The sequence below is a fragment of the Neopelma chrysocephalum genome, unplaced genomic scaffold (genome assembly GCF_003984885.1).
Source record: "Neopelma chrysocephalum unplaced genomic scaffold, ASM398488v2 Primary Assembly neopelma1_24, whole genome shotgun sequence".
Taxonomy (NCBI): Eukaryota; Metazoa; Chordata; class Aves; order Passeriformes; family Pipridae; genus Neopelma; species Neopelma chrysocephalum.
Genome location: NW_020897693.1, coordinates 31,456,079 through 31,474,210, shown reverse-complemented (window position 1 = coordinate 31,474,210; position 18,132 = coordinate 31,456,079). Strand labels below are relative to the sequence as shown.

General features: G+C 39.6%; 1 protein-coding gene across 1 annotated transcript; it reads right to left on the bottom strand.

The window, feature by feature from the left end:
• Positions 1-1,396: 1,396 nt before the first annotated feature.
• Positions 1,397-17,574, bottom strand: SRP54 (signal recognition particle 54). Its single transcript, XM_027670717.1, has 16 exons — positions 17,535-17,574; positions 14,546-14,654; positions 13,132-13,223; positions 12,456-12,540; positions 11,435-11,539; positions 8,570-8,636; positions 8,426-8,483; positions 7,563-7,713; positions 6,534-6,682; positions 5,079-5,179; positions 4,884-4,970; positions 4,393-4,466; positions 4,037-4,145; positions 3,091-3,261; positions 2,495-2,590; positions 1,397-1,859 (listed from the first exon to the last, which is right to left on the bottom strand). Exons 2-16 carry the CDS (start codon positions 14,621-14,623, stop codon positions 1,768-1,770), a joined length of 1,515 nt encoding a protein of 504 aa, XP_027526518.1. The 5' UTR covers positions 14,624-14,654; positions 17,535-17,574; the 3' UTR covers positions 1,397-1,767.
• Between the last annotated feature and the right edge of the window lie 558 nt (positions 17,575-18,132).

Here is an 18,132-nt window from a genome sequence, read left to right as displayed (position 1 = left end):
CAACACTCAGCTGGTGACAGCTCTCTTCCTATCTGGTAGCAGAGTTAGTTTGGAAATGGTGAACTAAAAGCTAAAACTAAATGTATGCAACAAATTGAAAATAGAGGGTTAATTGTTGGTAACTTGACAGTCTGACTGAGCCTGTCCTGAGGCACAGTGCTTCAGTGTTCATCCTCAATATGCCTATTCATGTTCGATTTCCATCAAATGCATTTAACTATCCACTCTCCCCTACCGACTGTATTCCAAACCAAGATTTGATACTCTTTTCTGCTTTGTTTTGTATAGTTCATTGGTTTATACTGCTCAAGAACTAAAACTACTATTAAAAAAAAATCAGGTTTTAGTAAACACACACCACTTCAGTAGCTGAGGACAGGTCCCCTAAAAGCTGGTGATATGCAAGGACTCTTTTGTTATATTTAAAATATTAAGATCCAACTTAACTGATCCTTTTACAGACTAATGCTATGCATAAAATGCAGTGTATTAGGTAAATGGCATACCTGAAGATTTTTCAGCATCCTCCATGCATTAAACACGAGTACCACTAATCAAGTAGAAGATAGTTTCATATTATAAACTAAGTTACAGCATACCTTATATTACCACAAGAGCATAATTTCCTATATAAGATATTCACTGGTAGCTGCCACCTTTTCAAAGAACTGGCTGACAAATGGACCCACTTGTTTTAATTACTACATTTAGCTTTTATCTTATATAAGCAACAGCATTGGATGTCCATTTACAAACCAAGCACTCTGCAGTATATTGAGGTTCATAATACACCCTCCTACTTTAAGGGTAAAAGATATTTACCAAGATTTCAAGTTTCATTTGGTCTACCTCGTTTCTGAAGTGTGCTTGTAGATTCTACCCTTTTGAGACCAACACAGTCAACTGACATACTAAGAAATGCTATAGGAAATTAAGACTAGATTGTAGCTGAGCAATATGCTCTGTTAGATACAGCTATCTCTGTGTTAAAATTCAGTACCAGCACGGAATTCCACCTAGGATGCATCAGAAATTATCTCCTTAACAAAAGAATGCTTAATTAACATCACGATATGAAGAATTTCTTCAGTATATGAGACAGTTTGATATCTGCATACCCACATTTTTTCAGTCGCTTCATTCCTCGTGTATAGGGAAAGAATGATATAATTCTGTCGAACAAAGTCTTGTACAAACGTGAGCACAGCACATCCACCTTCAAAAATGGTCCACGCCTGAGCACCAACAGCAGATTTTCAGATACTGAACTATTCTTACAGTACCTATGCCAAACATGCGTTACAACACTCTTTAGAAACAAATCAAAATACGGAAATCGTCTCATTACATACTGATAAAGGGCAGTTAGAAACAACTGAAGAAATGGGCCATTCCCTTGTTTATAACCACTTACATTTTATTTTACAGTATATTTGTGACATTTTATGTTACTATAACCAAAGATCAGGGTTGTTTACAAATATAATGGCTGCCATTTGATGTAAACAATTAAAAATGTCTCTGAATATTAAAATTTTACATCATGATCTTATTTCCTTAAATTGAATTACTCTTTGTGCCATCAGTTATTAGTGGAGAGGAACTAATTTAAGCAAAAATAGTTTCCAGAAATTAGATGTAGAAACTGAGAAGCCTGGATAAGATTTCAAAAGACCACTCCCTCATCACTGTAAAAAGGAAGAAAGCAAATTCTTTCACTGAAGTTGCAATGACAAGTCAACCAAGTCCATTTGTGTTAAGGCTTCTTTACATATTATTGAATCCCATCATGCCTTTCATATTGCCAGCAGCACCTTGTTGAAATTGTCTCATCATTGACTGCAAACCTGCCATGCCACCTGCAGAAAGTGAGAACATAATGTGTTAACTCTGAAGCCCAGTTCTCCTGCTTGAGGCCTCATTAAATTACACACATTATTTCAGTCATATACAAATGCAGAAGCCCAAGACTGTCAAACTAGGCTTAAACAGCTATTGAAAGTAAAAAAACTGAGTGACTAATTACAGAAAGGCTTGCAAAACACCAGGCTTAAAGTAGGTTTTAAGATGACCTCTGAATTATGAACTAAAGAAAAAACCTTGAAGGAATGACCAGTATCGATTAGTAAGGTTCTGGTATGGGAGTCTTTATTTAAAGCTGCTCTTATCAAATTTAATTACTTGAAGCAAAGCTTGGAAGGGAAGGGAAGTTTAGGCAGATTTGCTTTACCACAGTCATGCCTCAAGTCATCACTGTTCCCAGACACCATTCCAATTGCTCGTTTTGAGAGCTGAATCCAAACGAAAAAGCTAGATTAAGCACTGGTAAGTGCAAAGCATTTGGACTAAACTTTCTGATTCTTGTTAGAAAGCTTTAGAAATACTTAATACTGATATATAATGCAGTTATTCTCATATGACATTCCTCACTTCTCTATTTCAAATACTCCACCATAACTGTCCTCTCTTGAAGTTATAAAAAGTCAGCACACACCCATATGATGAAGAACTCTTGGATCCATCATCTTTGCCATCTGTTGGTTCAGTTTGGCCAGCTGAGATGGGTTTACATTCTTTGACATATCACCACCTAAAAATAAAAGTGGATTAGCATATGGGGCTAGAAATAAATCTGAATGTTACCTTCTAATTCTAAATTCAAACCCATGAGTCCATTATCAAAAGTTACTACATCAGCCACTTAAAGTTACTTTAAGGATCAACAGTCCCTGCACCCCACATAACAGATTGCAGTGTTAGTATTGTGGTAGTAATCAAGCCTACATTCATAGAAATACAGTGGCTTTCCCTGCTAAGTTACACATTAGTGGCATGAAGAACGGTGCAGACCTTACCAGTTACATAAAGTTTTCAAACATCATGAAAATGAGTGAGCTATAACTCACTTTCTCCTCTCCCTAATCAATGTTTTCACTTTTCCTCTGTGTTCACACATGAAGTAATGTCCCCACCAAGTTAATAAATTTCAGTTTTTGTTTTGTTTTGTTTTTTTTTTGGGGGGGGTGTTGTTGGTTGGTTTGTTTACTTTTGGGTTGGTTGGTTGGTTTTGTAGTGTTGGGTTTTTTTTACCTTTGAAAAGCCCTTTGATGCCTCCCATCTTTTTCACCATCTGTGCAAACTTAGTGTATTGGGTCAAAAGCTCCTGAACATCTCTGGTAGAAACACCTGAACCTCTTGCTACTCTTTGGATTCTTCCTGGCTGCTTACTGAAAACTTTGGCACCATCTGTACTGTCAAGTTCTGCAATTAGAATGTGGAAAAGAAAAATACATTGAGTTACTGACATTAAAAACTGTTACAGCTGGTAGCAAACCTGTTCTCCTAGTTGAGAATTTAGTTTTTAGCCAGAGAACAAAAAACCTAGTTTTAGAAGTGACAATGCAGAATTTTACATAAATAATTGAGACATTCTAGGAAGTAATGTTCTAGGAAGTAATACTAAAAAGCTGTTATCTTCCTATGTTAATCACCATGACAGAAAAAATTGTCTGAATAAATTATGTTCTCAGCATATGTGGTCTTAAGCCATATTAATGGGTTTAGCACAAGGGTAAGAGCATACTTCTGCAGGAGTTATGGGTGGATTAGAAACAACACTGGTCCAGAGACCAGGCTGTATCACCAAGTAAATCTCGTGGTGGGTAGGAAAAAAGACAGTAATGCCAGTTTAAAGATTAAGATAGATTTTTAATTTGCAAGTGTAGCATTAATAATTTAAGAACAGTTACAATATGAAAAGTAAAAATACATGAATTTCCAATTAAATGCTTCAAAATCCCACCTACCCTACACAAGACAGAGCAGCAACTGGCAGTCATCAAGATATCTCTAAATATTTAGACTTATTCGGATAGTTGGAGACATGCGTACTCCTTGCCATTTCTAAGAGTCTTAATTATTTCTCGTCATTTTCTGTAACAGTAGATGCTGTAATGTCTTTTTGTTTCCAAAAAGATCTCTAAATAAGCTTGTTCAACAATGGAGAAAGAAAAATGGTCCATGACATTTGTTTTACCTTGATCATTCATACTGTCCATTATAGTCATCAATTTCTTTAGCCTTGCCATTGATTCCTGTTCATTGCCTTTACTCATGAAGTCAGTTCCAAAACCAGGGATCATGCCCTTGTTTCAAAAATGAAAAACAAAAGCTGTATCAGAATAGGCAAAGCTAACTTTAATTAAGCAGCCAGAAATATAGATAGCAACTTTTAGTTCAGTAGTTATGTATTGCAGTAGACAAATTTCACCTTTTGAAAAACATATAGCACAGACTATAACACCAGTTTCAATGAAAAGTTATAAGTTTACAGAAGTTTGTCAAATATCAATGAAAATCTGACAAAATAAAATGATTTTGGGGATAACTAACCAAGATCTGACTGAATGGTCCCATTTTCATGATGTTTTGGAATTGTTCATACATATCTCTTAACGTAAATTGACCTAAAATACAACAACAACAAAAAAAAAGTTAGCAGAAATCACAGTAGCATTTTGGTCTTACTCTCCTTTCTCAATTATTCTTCATTTTTACAAGGTAAATACTATACTGCATAGATAAATGGATAAACAAACCTCTTCGCTACTAACATGGATAAACAGTTTAAGATGGCACATGCTGAACCGTTAAGCTAGTTATTCTGCAGTTACAGTCTGACAGACATCACTCAAAAAACACAACTCAGTTTACTTGCCTGCCATATGTACTAGAGAAAGAATAGCTATTCTTCACTGTGCACATGAGCAAGTTTTTTATGTCTACACATAACACAAATTAACTCAGTTGTCTCTGTCACAGAGAACCTGTCATGATTACATCACTGTAACACATCTGCTATTCAGGCCCTGGGAATAACTTACCATGTTTTAGCTTTTCTATGAGTGCTTCATTGTCATCCAACTTTAACTCATTTACTTTATCTATCAATCCTTCAATATCACCCATACCTGGAAAAGGAAAACAGCTCTGAAATTAACATTAAAAAAATTACACTTTGACTTTCCATTATCCAATTCAAAATGTCTTAAGTATAGTTGTACATAATACATACATACCAAGCAGCTTGCTGATGAAAGGCTGTGTTTTAAAGGGTTCAAAGTCATCTATGTGTTCTCCAGTTCCAATAAAAATAATAGGACTCTTTGTGGCAGCAACTCTGCAGTAAAATACATTTTATGAAATGGTCTCTCAAAAAACCATCCATGTTTTGTACCATCTATTAACATAATCAGCTAGGCATCCTCAACACTATCCATCCTCTCTGAAGTATCTTACTCCTCAATTATTATTAATGAAAAAAACATCCAGCATTTGGATGTATAGCTGACAGTAGTTAAAAAGATTTTTCTCTGATTAGTACTTTGTAAAATACAAACTCTGCTTTGAAAAAATCATCAACAGAAACAGAAGTTGTTTATTTTCTTTGCTGAGTTTAAGAAACTTGAGAGGAAAGAAATAAAAATACATCATCTCCAGTTTATCCTAATATTGTGAGGTCATATGACACAGGCATTGATTACATTTTCTTCAAGGTACCTCAAACAACAGACAGTCTTGTTTTCAACACAGGAAAAAAGCTTAGCCATAAGAAAACTGAGAACCTTTTCACCAGTCAATTACTGGCACTAGCTTTTAGATGAAACTCAGCTTCCAGTCCTCAGACAGTACAGAACAAATACAGCCGACTTAATGCATGACAACTAAAACAAGAGCAAAATAAAGATACCAAAAGCTTTAGGTTTCTATTACTATGCTATAAATAAAACAAAATACATATGGCAGTTCAAGAACTGTAACACTTCATATCGAAGTCAAACAGTGATGTAGTAAGTCAGTGTCAGTTAACATTGACTGTTTTGACACATCTCAGCTCCATACAAGCTGTGTCATTGAAACGCAGCTGGAACAATCATACAAGGCTGAAGATAAAATGTAGCATAGTCTAGTCAATAATCTGCCAAGATACAGCACATGGCAAGTCCAGTGAGAATGGAATTCAGGTAAGTATGACTGCAGACAACTTTTTACCAAGTTGCTGGACACTGGCAATCCAGAAGTTTGATTTGCATCACAGTTTTAAGGCCACTAGATATGACTAGGTAGAGGTTTTCCCCCTTTGGAAAAAACTCTCAGGCATTAAATAAGAAGCAAAACTCTTCAGGTAAGCTATATCTATTAAACCCCAATGTATCTTTTTGGAAAAATGCCTGATACACAATATGGAATTAATATTGCTTGATGCTGTTTTCAGAAGACAGAAGTCTGACATATAACAATATGCACTACTTTATTCAAAATACATCATAATATCTGATTCTGATGTTAAATATCAACTGGTGATCCTATCCATCAGAAGAAGGGTAAGCATCTAAGTGTTACCGACTTAAATCTCAGATTCTGTGCAATGTGACAGTGACTTTCACAGAACAGGTTTCTGTGAGACAATAAGGCATTTTCATGGCTGGCTGTGCATAGCCAGATGTTGGTCACTGTTATACCACAATACTTACGCACTAAGAGCTCCACCTCCTTTTGCATGTCCATCGAGCTTCGTAACAATAACAGAAGCTACATCTACTTTATCTTTGAAAGCCTTAGCTTGAGCTTCACAAGCTTGGCCAATGGAAGCATCCATCACATAAACAATGTTATCTGGTTGCTAGGAGAAATGAGATACACAAAATAATCGTTTCCTGCTTTACTGAAAAGTGTTCATGCATTATGTTCATGCATTCAGCAGCAGAACTTGCTGCAGTAACAGTATGTAAGGGCTGTGCAGTTTAAAACAGGACATTTTATGAACAATATTATCTAAGGACCATTTGAAAAACTGATACTGTATTACTACATGAAAGATTTATCTACAAGACAGAACATTACAATTTAATAGGTTTGTGCTTATTAGTTGTGTTTCAAGTGATTTTAGCCAGTATCTTGAGCCAATGAGCTAATTAGTATCTACAAGCAATTAATGGCTCAAATCGTCCATTCAGTTTTACATTAAGAGATTTAAGACATCATTCCTCTGAAAACAAGTTAGCCATTAGCAGGAATTCTGTGGGAAGTGTCATATTATCATGCAAGACCACAGAATCAAACAAATAGCCAGACTTTTTAAACTCATACAAGAAACACCAGCTTCATTTACATATCAAAACTGTTGAAAGTTATCCAATCATCTTCTCTGTTTTAAGACAATTACTTGTGACAATCACAGAAAGTTTTGTATTCATAGTTACAGGAAACCAGATCAGACTGGTTCTTTTATCTAGTTTTTCCACGCACAGAAACTGAAAAGTTAAAGCAAGAATGGCAGTCTAGTTATGTGCAAGAGTCCTTGAATTACAGATGGAAGAATTCAAACTGAAAAAATTATCACGTACTGGTCATTCAACCTTTGCTCATTCATACCTGTTTGTAATTTCTAATATAATCTAGTAATTAAAGCAAAATCTACACAGAACATTAGGACATAAAGATAAATCAATTGTAGTCAAATGACTATGACAGAAGTTACTATATTTCTCAGAACTACTCACTATGGCATTAGCAACTTGTAACATCTCTTCAAACAACGAGTCTTCTTGTTTGTGACGTCCACTTGTATCAACAATGATTATTTCAAAGTTTTCATTCTTAAATTTCTCAACACCTTCTGAGGCAATAATTACAGGATCCATTTCTGTGTAACTGATCAAAAAGAGAAACATCAAGTACTTATATGTGCAATTTTTTATTACCAAAGAAACTAATTTAAAATTTCATCACTTGACTATAAACTTGTTAACTATAAATGTATCTGGATTTCAAGAGGGAATTTCTCTTATGTCAAGCAAAAGTTGGTTAAAAATATGCCTTCTTAAGCCATTTACCCCTACTACATAGTGAACTGAAGTGCAAAGGACTGTCTGTCTCACCTGCTGGAAGCTGCACTAAGTTCTACTACCCCTTTCCTGAAATACAATTAAAGTGAGCACCTAGACAGTACACCTCCAGTGAAGCTTAGAGGAAAGTTATTTACTGCTTTATAAAAGCTATTTTAGTCCACCTCTGCCTCTACTTGACAAAAAAAAAAGCATCCAAAAATAATATCCTTTGATCTGTAAGATAATTCTTGAAAATCTGAATATGTCTGGTAGAAGTCTATGAATTGCTATACACAAAGGAGCAAATTATTCCTGGATGCCTGATCTCTTCTTACACTATCCCTACCTGCTAATCCTGGCAGTATACAGAATTAGGCAGAATTTTCATATGATTAGAGAAAATATAACTCAGAATATATTACTAAAACCTAATTTATTAGGCAACACTGGATGGGGCTTAGTGCAAGACGTTCAATAAGGAACAATACATCATTGGAGTTAAATCGTCCTCCAAACTGATTCTGAAAGATGCTTACCTCCCATAAAAGGGAATTCTTGCTTTTGTGGCATTCTGCTTTAACTGGTCAAAAGCACCTGTAAGACAGGTATAGTCAAGGGACTACTTAAAAAAAATTGTAAATATTACAGATAGAGAACCACATCATTAAAGTCTGTATTACCTGCTCTGTATGTGTCTGCACATATCAAACAGGTCTTCCAGCCTTTCCTCTGATAAAAGTATGCTAACTGTGAAAAGAAATCCAAAACAAGCAGTTACACCAAAGGTCCACTGATATGACACTGTGTAACAGCTTGTGAGTCACTGAAGTACACACACAGAAGACACAAAGGCAAGCCAGCCTTCCTATAACGGAGGCCACTGACTACAAGTATCAAATGTTAGCATGGCTGTTATTTAGAAAAGTATGTTATAAATAATTATTAATGGCAAGATGAAAACAGCAGCTTGACTCTGCTTCTGATTTCAGTTTCTGAGTTAGGAATGACTACAAATAACTCAAGTTCCCATTTTATGGACTCTTGGATTCTGCTGTTAATACTGCAAATTGGACTAGCATTTAGAAGCTACCCAAAACAATAAATCTTCAGTATCAAGAACCATACAGGCTACAACTTGCACAGCTCGTGGTTTCTGTACTTCCAGAGGAACAAAGATATTTCCGTTTGCAAGGACCTATTTTAGAGTGGTGGATAGAATCCTTAACTTTCTTGTAACACTCAGCTTCATTGGTACAACACGTGACTGACGTACGACACGTGACTGACCAAAGACAAACTTCCAAAATAAAGTTCACCTACAGAAGCACTAGGAAAGTATTCTGAAATCAGAGGAATTCATACATTCGGTATTGCCTACATGTGAACCTCAAAAGCAGATGACAAAAAAAGCAAGAAAGATGCATCTTTTTTCCACAGGATAATTTTTCCTTCCAGCTTGGAATGTACTGAGCTCTGTCTTGGGGTGGATGATGAGCAAGTTGAGAGCTTATGGTTTACGATAAAAGAGCAGACCAGTAAGGATGATGTTGTTGTGGATGTTTGCTACAGGCCGCCTGATCACACGGAACAAGTGGATGAGGCCTTCTACAGACAGCCTGAAGCAGCCTTGGAGTCACAGGCACTTAGGGGGGGACTTTAACTACCCTGACATCTGCTGGAGAAGCAGCACAGTGAAACACAAACAGTCCAGTTTGTGGATGACAACATCCTGTCACAAGTAGTAGAGGATCCCACAAGGAATGGTGTGCTGCTTGACCTTACACCAACAAACAGGGAAGGCCTTGTTGGAGATGTGAAGGTTGGAGGCAGCCTTGGCTGTAGTGACAGTGAGATTGTGGAGTTCAGTATTGGACAAGGAGGAAGCAGGGCAGCAAGTAAGATTACAACCATGGACTTCAGGAAAGGTAATTTTCACCTCTTCAGGGATCTTCTTGGAAGAATCCCATGGGAATGGGCCCTGCAGGGAAGAGGGGTTCAAGAGATTTGGTTGATATTAAAGGATCACTTCCTCCATGCTGAAGAAGGATGCATCCCGAAGAGCAAGAAATCAAGCAAACGGGGCAAGAGAGCTGCATGGATGAACAAAGAACTGCCATTACTCAAGCATAAGCAGGAACTACATAGAAGAAGGAAGTGGGGTCAGGCCAGTTGGAATGAATATAGAAGCTGTCAGAGTAACTAGAAATGAGACAAGGAAGGCCAAGGTTCATCTGGAATTAAGTCTGGCCAAGAATATCAAGGGTAACAAGAGGATAACAAAAGGACAACAAGCTGTCTGTGAGCCAGCAGTGTGCCATGTGTGCCCAGCAGTGTGCCCATGTGTGCCCAAGAAGGCCAATGATATCCTGGGATGCAGCAGGAAGAGCACTGCCAGCAGGTCGAGGGAGGTGATCATGCCCCTCTACTCAGCCCTGGTGAGGCCACATCTGGAATGCTCTATCCAGTTCTGGGCTCCTCAGTGTGAGAGACATGGAGCTCCTTGTTCAGCAGAGAGCCATGAACATGATTAATGGACTGGATTGTCTCTCTTACAAGGAAAGCCTGAGGGAGTTAGGCCTGTTCAGCCTGAAGAAGAGACAACTGAGAAGGGACCTTATTAATGACTGTAAGAATCTGCAGGGAGGGTGTCAAGAGGATGGAGCCAGGCTCTTCCCGGTGGTGCCAAGCAATAGGACAAGAAGCAACCTGCTAGAAACTGATGTACAGGAAGTTCCACCTGAATATGAGGAATAATTTCTTTACTGTATGGGTGACTGAGCACAGGAATAGATTGCCCAGAGAGGTTGTGGAGTCTCCCTCACTTGAGATATTCAAGAACCGTCTGCACACAGTGCTGTGCTATGTGCTTTAAGATGATCTCCCTGAGCAGGGAGATTGAACCAGATGACCCACTGTGGTCCCTTCCACTCCTACCTATTCTATGATATGTTGATTCTTAGCATTCTTTTTTAGCCTTAAAAAAATACAAATGTAAATTTCCTCAATGAATCTGGGGCTGGAAAAAGTTTCACACCACACACTATACTTAACTGAGGTATCTAATACAAAAGTCAAATTCCAGTGGCTTGCCTAAATAATTAATGGAGTGAGATAGGTTCCATTCATAGTACTAGCCTTTAACCTAGAAAGAGAACTATAGTGTCATGGTTTAACTCCAGATGGCAACTAAATGAGGAAAAATAGAAAGAATCTTTCTTATCCATATACAGTATTGTTTCATCAAGGGTTTAGTTCAAAAATTTTTGAAAGAAGTCCTAAAACCATTTGTCCCAAAAGAATATTACTTTGTCCATTCCTCTCATCTCAGGAACCCTTCTGCAAAAATATCTCTACCTTTTAGTGAGTTAGCATTTTGCTACTAAGAGAAATAGCATAGATCACAAGCAAACCCTACCTTAGGAGTCCAATGACCACCACCTTCCCCAAGGAAAAAACAAACCAAACCAACAAACAAACACAAAACGAAACCAAATCAAACAAACAAAAAACCCAAACCCCATGCAAATAGATTCACTGCACATTACCTTTGAACAAGTTGTTGTTTTACCGCTTCCTTGCAAACCGACAAACATTATAATATTCTGTTTTCCTTTGGTAGGTGTCCATGCTTTGACACCAGGATCTACAAGCTAAAGAACAAAGTTTAACATATGTAGCAAAACCAAATTTCAAAAGCACAGAGAGTTGGTATCATGCTAGGTGCCTGGTTTCATATTCAATGGGGCAAAACAATTTTTGCATATTTAGTATTAATTTTGCTTAGGTTCTTGCTGATTTACAGTGAACAGCAACAGCCCATGGAAGATATCTACTGTTATGCATAATAATTCTGCAAGAGTAACAGTGTTAAGCCACCAAGCCCCACAGTCAGGGTGGCCCGTGTAGGTGGCACAAGTGTAACAACCAACACAGAAACAGGATCTCCACCCCACCCTGACTGCTAAGGATGAGTTTCTTCCCGTGAGAATCCCACAGCACAGAAGGCTTTTTAGGATTGCTGCCTCACTTCTGAAACGAGTAGAAGGTACATACATTCCTGAGAGACGTCATATGGCTGGGTATAGACTAGCAAAACAAAAGATTACACTGATAACTGGAAGGAGGGTAGAAAACGGATACCCAGGTGCTGATTTGACCAAGCAGGTAAATTAATGAGAAATGTTGCCATGAACTGCTAGGTTGTCATTTAACACTTTTTCAAAGGCTCATAAGTAGTCTGAACAAATCTTCATTAGGGTAGCAAAGGTGTGTTCTGGGACAACCAAAGACAGCCCAGAAGCTAGCAGTACTTTATTCTTCGTCTTTACATTTCAATTGAAGAGTAAGAACAGTTGAACTTAAAGCTTAAACTGAAGTTAGCTTGAGAAATGTCCAGAAAGTAGTTTCAATTAGAATACTACTGTTTGCAATAGGAAGAAGCCTTACAACAGAAAGCATAACTGCAGGTACCACATAACCACCTAAAAGCTTGGCTTGCTACTGGACTGCTTCCATAGCCAAGGCTGTACAAGAAAAGTGACGCAATGCAGAATTTTGAAGTCCTACCTTAACAAGCTCCTTAAAGACGGCATGCTGAATCATTTTCCTTTTGTTAAGGCCAGATGCCATTTCTTCAAGATCAATTGCAGACCTGAATTTAAGAAAACCATGAAACACTAGCATAACTTAAAGCATTGCTTAAACCTAGTAATAAACAAAGTTTTTGTAATAAACAAAGTTTTTGCAACTGCAGCATCATCCTGATTTGAGTTGTCAGATAAAATGTACTTAAGTGACATGCATTGGAGACACTTCTGTACAGAGAATAAAAACGGGTTTCTAAAATACTTGCATCTTTCAGACTTGCATTTACTTGAATTACACATCTGAAAACAGGGAAGGTAACAGTACTAGTCACATACACAGATCTATTTATAGGCAGCACAGAACACGTGAAGATGAAGTGTCTAGGAAGTAATGAAGAACTTGTTTATCAGACAACTCAGCTGATGAGAGCAACAGTTTTTTGAAATAAGCCTGTAACAGCAGTAAATGGCTAAACTTGATGAAAATTCTTTTAATGAAACTTGCTAAATGTTTAGTGCAAACTGCATTTTCCTGTTAAAGGTAAAGTGGGTGTGTCTAAAAAATATAAAGTTATAAATTAGTTATTCTTCTGTAACCTCAAATTACAACTTTTACAAACATCAAAAGTTATATACATTCTGATTATTTCACTTACTTGACATTTTCTCTAAGTTGCTTCACAAGTTTGATATTAACATCAGCTTCCAGTAATGCTGTACATACTTCTTTTAACATAGCATTTAAAACCTTTGGAGTATAAAAGAAAAATTGTTTTACAATACACAGGATTAACCACCACAAAAAAAGTCTGTGCATTTGTTCCTACATAAATAAAATTTAAATGTGAAAGGTAATAATGGAAGAGAAGGATTCTCAATTGTAACAACTGCAAATGATATAAAATAATAACAACAGAACACTTCCTATTGCTCTAAGGCCAACAGCCACTCATATGGTAGCAAGACTTTCTAAACTTCCCAATGGGTACTCAGAGAATACACCAAAAAATCTCATATCACACCACCAGCTCTGTAAATACAAGTATGCCTTAAATGCAAGATGGACACCCTGCTATCTGCATTTTCAAAAACTGGACTGCTGCTCTGGTTGTATTTCTTGTAGGCAAACAGGTGCCTCGGTTAGAAACCCAGTTTATTAGTTGTAAGATTTTTCAAAGTGAAAAGTCTTGAACAGAAAAATTTTTTTGACAGTAACATCTACATAAAAGGCCTCATTTGCACATCTTGAGCTCTTGGAGGATAAAAGTTTCTACTGCTATATACTGGGCTGTATTTGATTCAGTTAAGGATTTGTTGTCTCCCAGCTGCCAATATGTTAAAACCTTTCCTCTATGCACAAGTTCCAACCCTACAGCTCTCAATAAGCCTACCTTTTAGTTACTTAAAGCCACCTGTTTGTCCATCTGAAAACAGTTTCTTACAATTTATTTACTCAGAGGCACATTTAAACCATCACATTAGTTAGTTTGCCATCTTGATTTTCAGTCCTATAACAGAATACACCTAGCTATAATTTCAAACTCTTAATTACAAAAAATACAGACTATACCAACTGAAACAAATGTCCAGAACCTGGCACACACTGGCTTGAATATAAAGGCAGCAAACAACACACTCCTCAAATTTCAGGCAGCACAGCTTACATTGAAAGCTATTTGTTCTTCCACATTTCAGCTTCTACCAGCCTCGTTCACATCTGCATAGTCTGGCTGCACAGACAGCCATAAATCAGAGCAGGTGCCTACCTTCCACCCAACCTTTGGTACGTGCCTCCTCTGGCATTATCTCCACGGAATATTAATCTCCCTAAGTACAGCCACCACGCTCAAGGACCCTTTGACCACAGGACCCACTATGTCTGAGATGATTATCCATGTATAAATCTAGTTTTAAGTTCTGGCAGTGCTCTCAGGGGGTTAAAACTTCCAGCAGAAATTCTACTAGAAGGAAGAAAAGAGCCTCCAGATAACATCAGCCTACTTCAAGCTTTTCATCAGCCTGAGAGAACTTTTTCTCAGAACTTTTCAAGTGTTAGTGCACACTACTTACCTCCTCATTGATAATTGTAGCATTGCTCAGGGAGCGCAATGCTGAAGTTATTTTTCTTCCAAGATCAGCGAGAACCATTTTGGCGGCTTCAAGTACAACTCAGAAGAATCTGGAAAACAATTTAAGAAAAATCAAGTCACACCATCACAAATTAATTATTCCAGGAACTTTCAGGTAAAGATTCCTGCTTTGCATTCCAGAAAGTGCATAAGTTTTACTTTTTAGTTATTTTTAGGAAACACTGGCCTGAAGCTAATTTTAGGCTATCCTGATGGCCTACTTAAAAACAGAGATACCACACTTCAATTAGGAAGCACTTCACCGTGTAGAATAAGTGCATTGAATTCACCAGGAAAAAACAGTTCAGACAGACTTCCAGAAAGAACACTACCCGCTTTTTATCTTCTTGTCAGCAATATGCTACATGACAGAATAAAATCAAGCAGGATAGCTTAGAAACTCTGCATCCTGCAAAGCTAGTATGACCAGAAGCAGGATATTTTGCTAGCAAAATTGAACATTATTTACTGGTTGCATTTTATCTAGCTTCCAATAAATCAAACTGAATTTCCCATTTTAGTAACCCTACAAACATACTTGCATTTTAATAAGCAAAATTCACATTGTAGTTTTTAATGGATTTATTGGAAAAACAGATTGTTTTTGTTCACTACAGACACAAATCTCACATATAAGTATACCACAACTTCCAGTTAAGAAACCATAAAAAGTTAATTTCTGAAGGGTATGAATATTCAGGTCAACATGTTAAACCATTCCACCTCCTATATACCCCCCCAGATATATTCCAAAAGAGCTAAAACAAGTCACCCATGTAAGCCAATCTCCTGATTGTTTTGTCTAATTGAGAGTTACTATTGTTACAAAGCTGGCAGGTTAAACCAACAACAAAACCCTAAAATCAACTGCCAGCCTAACCACCCCCCCCAATACTGAGGCCACAATGCAGAACAAAGTCTTCAGGAGCTTCAAAAGATGTAGGATAAATAAATCCAAGGTAAGTACAGGAGTTCGGTATAGCAAATGATGTGAATAAATACATTTACACATTTTAGATTTAATGTACATTGTATGTACAAGCAATTCCAAAGTGATATCAATTACCACGCCATCTCAATATTCATTAAAAAAATTAGTTTATGCTTCCTAAGGACCTCTACCCATAGAGTATTTGCAGATCAGTACATTAACAGGTATGGATGTTCACCTTCCTAGATTGCTGAAAGAGGACTTCATGTTATCTGAAGGGGTAAAACTCCTAGGTTTCCTTCCTTACAAGGCATACAAGTCACATTATTGCACCATAATTCTAAAATAACATTATCATCAATATGATCTATCAAAGGGTCTCAGCAAAACAGATGTTCAAAACATTTTTCAAGTTCGTTTCCTATGAAAATCACAATAATTCAAAAATAAAACCCTTTAAAAATAGCATTGCAACTCAGTAAGCTTTGAGCTGCTAAAACTGCAGCCACAGACAAAACTTAACTACAATACTTGGACATAACAGCTAAGAAATTTGATAGGATGACCAACATACAGAAGCCATGTGACCGCTCAGTATTTAAAATTAGTTTCCAGAGTTCTACGGGTCTCTAAATACAGAAAGTTAATTGTGTCCTAGGATACAAATGTTTCCTCTGCAGAATTCCAAAAGCTTCTTCGAACAGCCTTACAATAGGAATAATGCAAATACTTTGCTAAGGAGATGAGTTTAAGTATTTTCATATCAACTGCTCTCGCTAGCACATTAAGAAATCATAAGCCATCAAAATTACTAAGGAGTGCCAAGTACAGAAATTAATAGAGCTTGTCACACACAGTCCATCCCAGTTGAGAGCCACACTCCCGACAACTGCTTGGGTGGGCAGGCAGCCAGGAGGGCATTAGCAGTGACTGCAATGCAGAACATGGATATGCTGAGCATCCGTAGTTCTGGAGAGCTGAGCTTTAATGCAGCATCCCACAAACACTCTGAGCAGGGTTAAACCCGGCAGGGCCCCCCAAGAGGCCAGGCTGCAGCGAGCAGATCTCTGCTGAGCTCAGCTCTGCACAGTCTGAGCCACCTGGGCACCTCCACACTGAGCTGCCAGGACATCCTTCTGCTCCATGGAGTGCCAGGACTCTGCTTCTGCCGGGAACAGGCATTTCAGGAACCAAGGGGCAGCAGAACTAGGGAGGGGTTTATTAGGTCTAAGAAAACCAGCAATGAAGCAACTCTGAAGGGACAGACTGCCTACCGCTGCTCAGCCCCCCAGCATAAACCTAAATAAATCTGCCTAACTAATCTAGCAGTACTCTTTTATGTAAAGGATTTTAAAAAGCAAAAAACTCTAAAATGCAAGAGCTGTTTAAACAGCTGTTTAAAAGATAGCAAGCAGAAGAGACATTTACTTAAAGTCTGTACAATAAAGTTACACTAAATGTACACTTACATGGATTAGACCAATCTCAAATCAAATACTGCAAGGGAGCAGCAGCTGTTTCACAGGTGCGAATGGCTGGAGCTGCTGCAGCGTCACTCAACCTTAGATTACGAGTTTCCACCTTCAAAAGTTACCCGGCAAAGGATAGGAAGGCGCCCCCGGGACGGCAGCGGGGGACCAGCTGTCTCGCTTATGGCCCAACGCCCTCGTTTTCAAAGGAAAGGAGAGAGAAGCGAAGGCACAGTCTTGGATACGTGCCCGACCGCTGCCTTCTCCGCGGGCACCCGGGCTGGCCACAAACAGCTACCGGGCCCTGCCGGGCGAGCCCCATCCCAGTGATTCGGACAGCAAGGACTGATCCGGGAGGCCCAGAACTGCTCCCATCGAGCTCTGGTGGACCGAGGGCCCTGAGCGCCCCGTGCTGCCGCCCGTCCAGTCCTGGGGCCAGGAGGGCCCGGTGCCCACCTTCCGTCCCCGCTGCGCCCCGAGAAACCGCCGCCAGTCGCGGGCCCGCTGACGCGACAGCTGCGAGCACTCACCGTGCGCGCGGCGCAGGGCCCGCGGGCAGAGCCGCGCCCAGCCCAGCCCGGCCCGGCCCGGCCTGGCCCGCCCGGCGCTGCCACCGGGGCGAGGCCGCCCTGCGAGACGCTGCTGACTCTGCTGTCGCCGCTGGAGCCGCGCGGAGCTGCCGCCGGCAGGGAAACGTCAGCACTGGCCCTCGCCTCGCGGGCCGCGCGTGTTTCCGCTTCCGGGGCGCGCGCCACCGCGGGCCCCTTAAGGTGGCTCTGTGTAAACGTCCCTCCAGAGCCCGGCACAGCCCCGCGGCACTGCTGGGAACCGCCTTAAGGGAGGAAGGGGGTGGTGCGCGCTGGGCGAGGGGGTGGGGCCTAGAGCGGCGCACGCGCCGGGGGAGTGCCCCCTACGGGCAAGCCGAGCATGCGCAAAAGGCCCTTTCCGGGCGGTGTCGCCTTGCGCACGCGCACTGGCAGTGTCGCTGTCGCCCCCCCGCGGCCATGGAGCTGGAGGCTGCGCGGCACGCGGTGCTCGCGGCCGTGCGGGGCACGCGCGCGGCCGACCTGCCCCGCCTGCTGCACTGGATGCGTCACTCCCGTAAGCGCCGCGCCCAGCGGGGCGCCC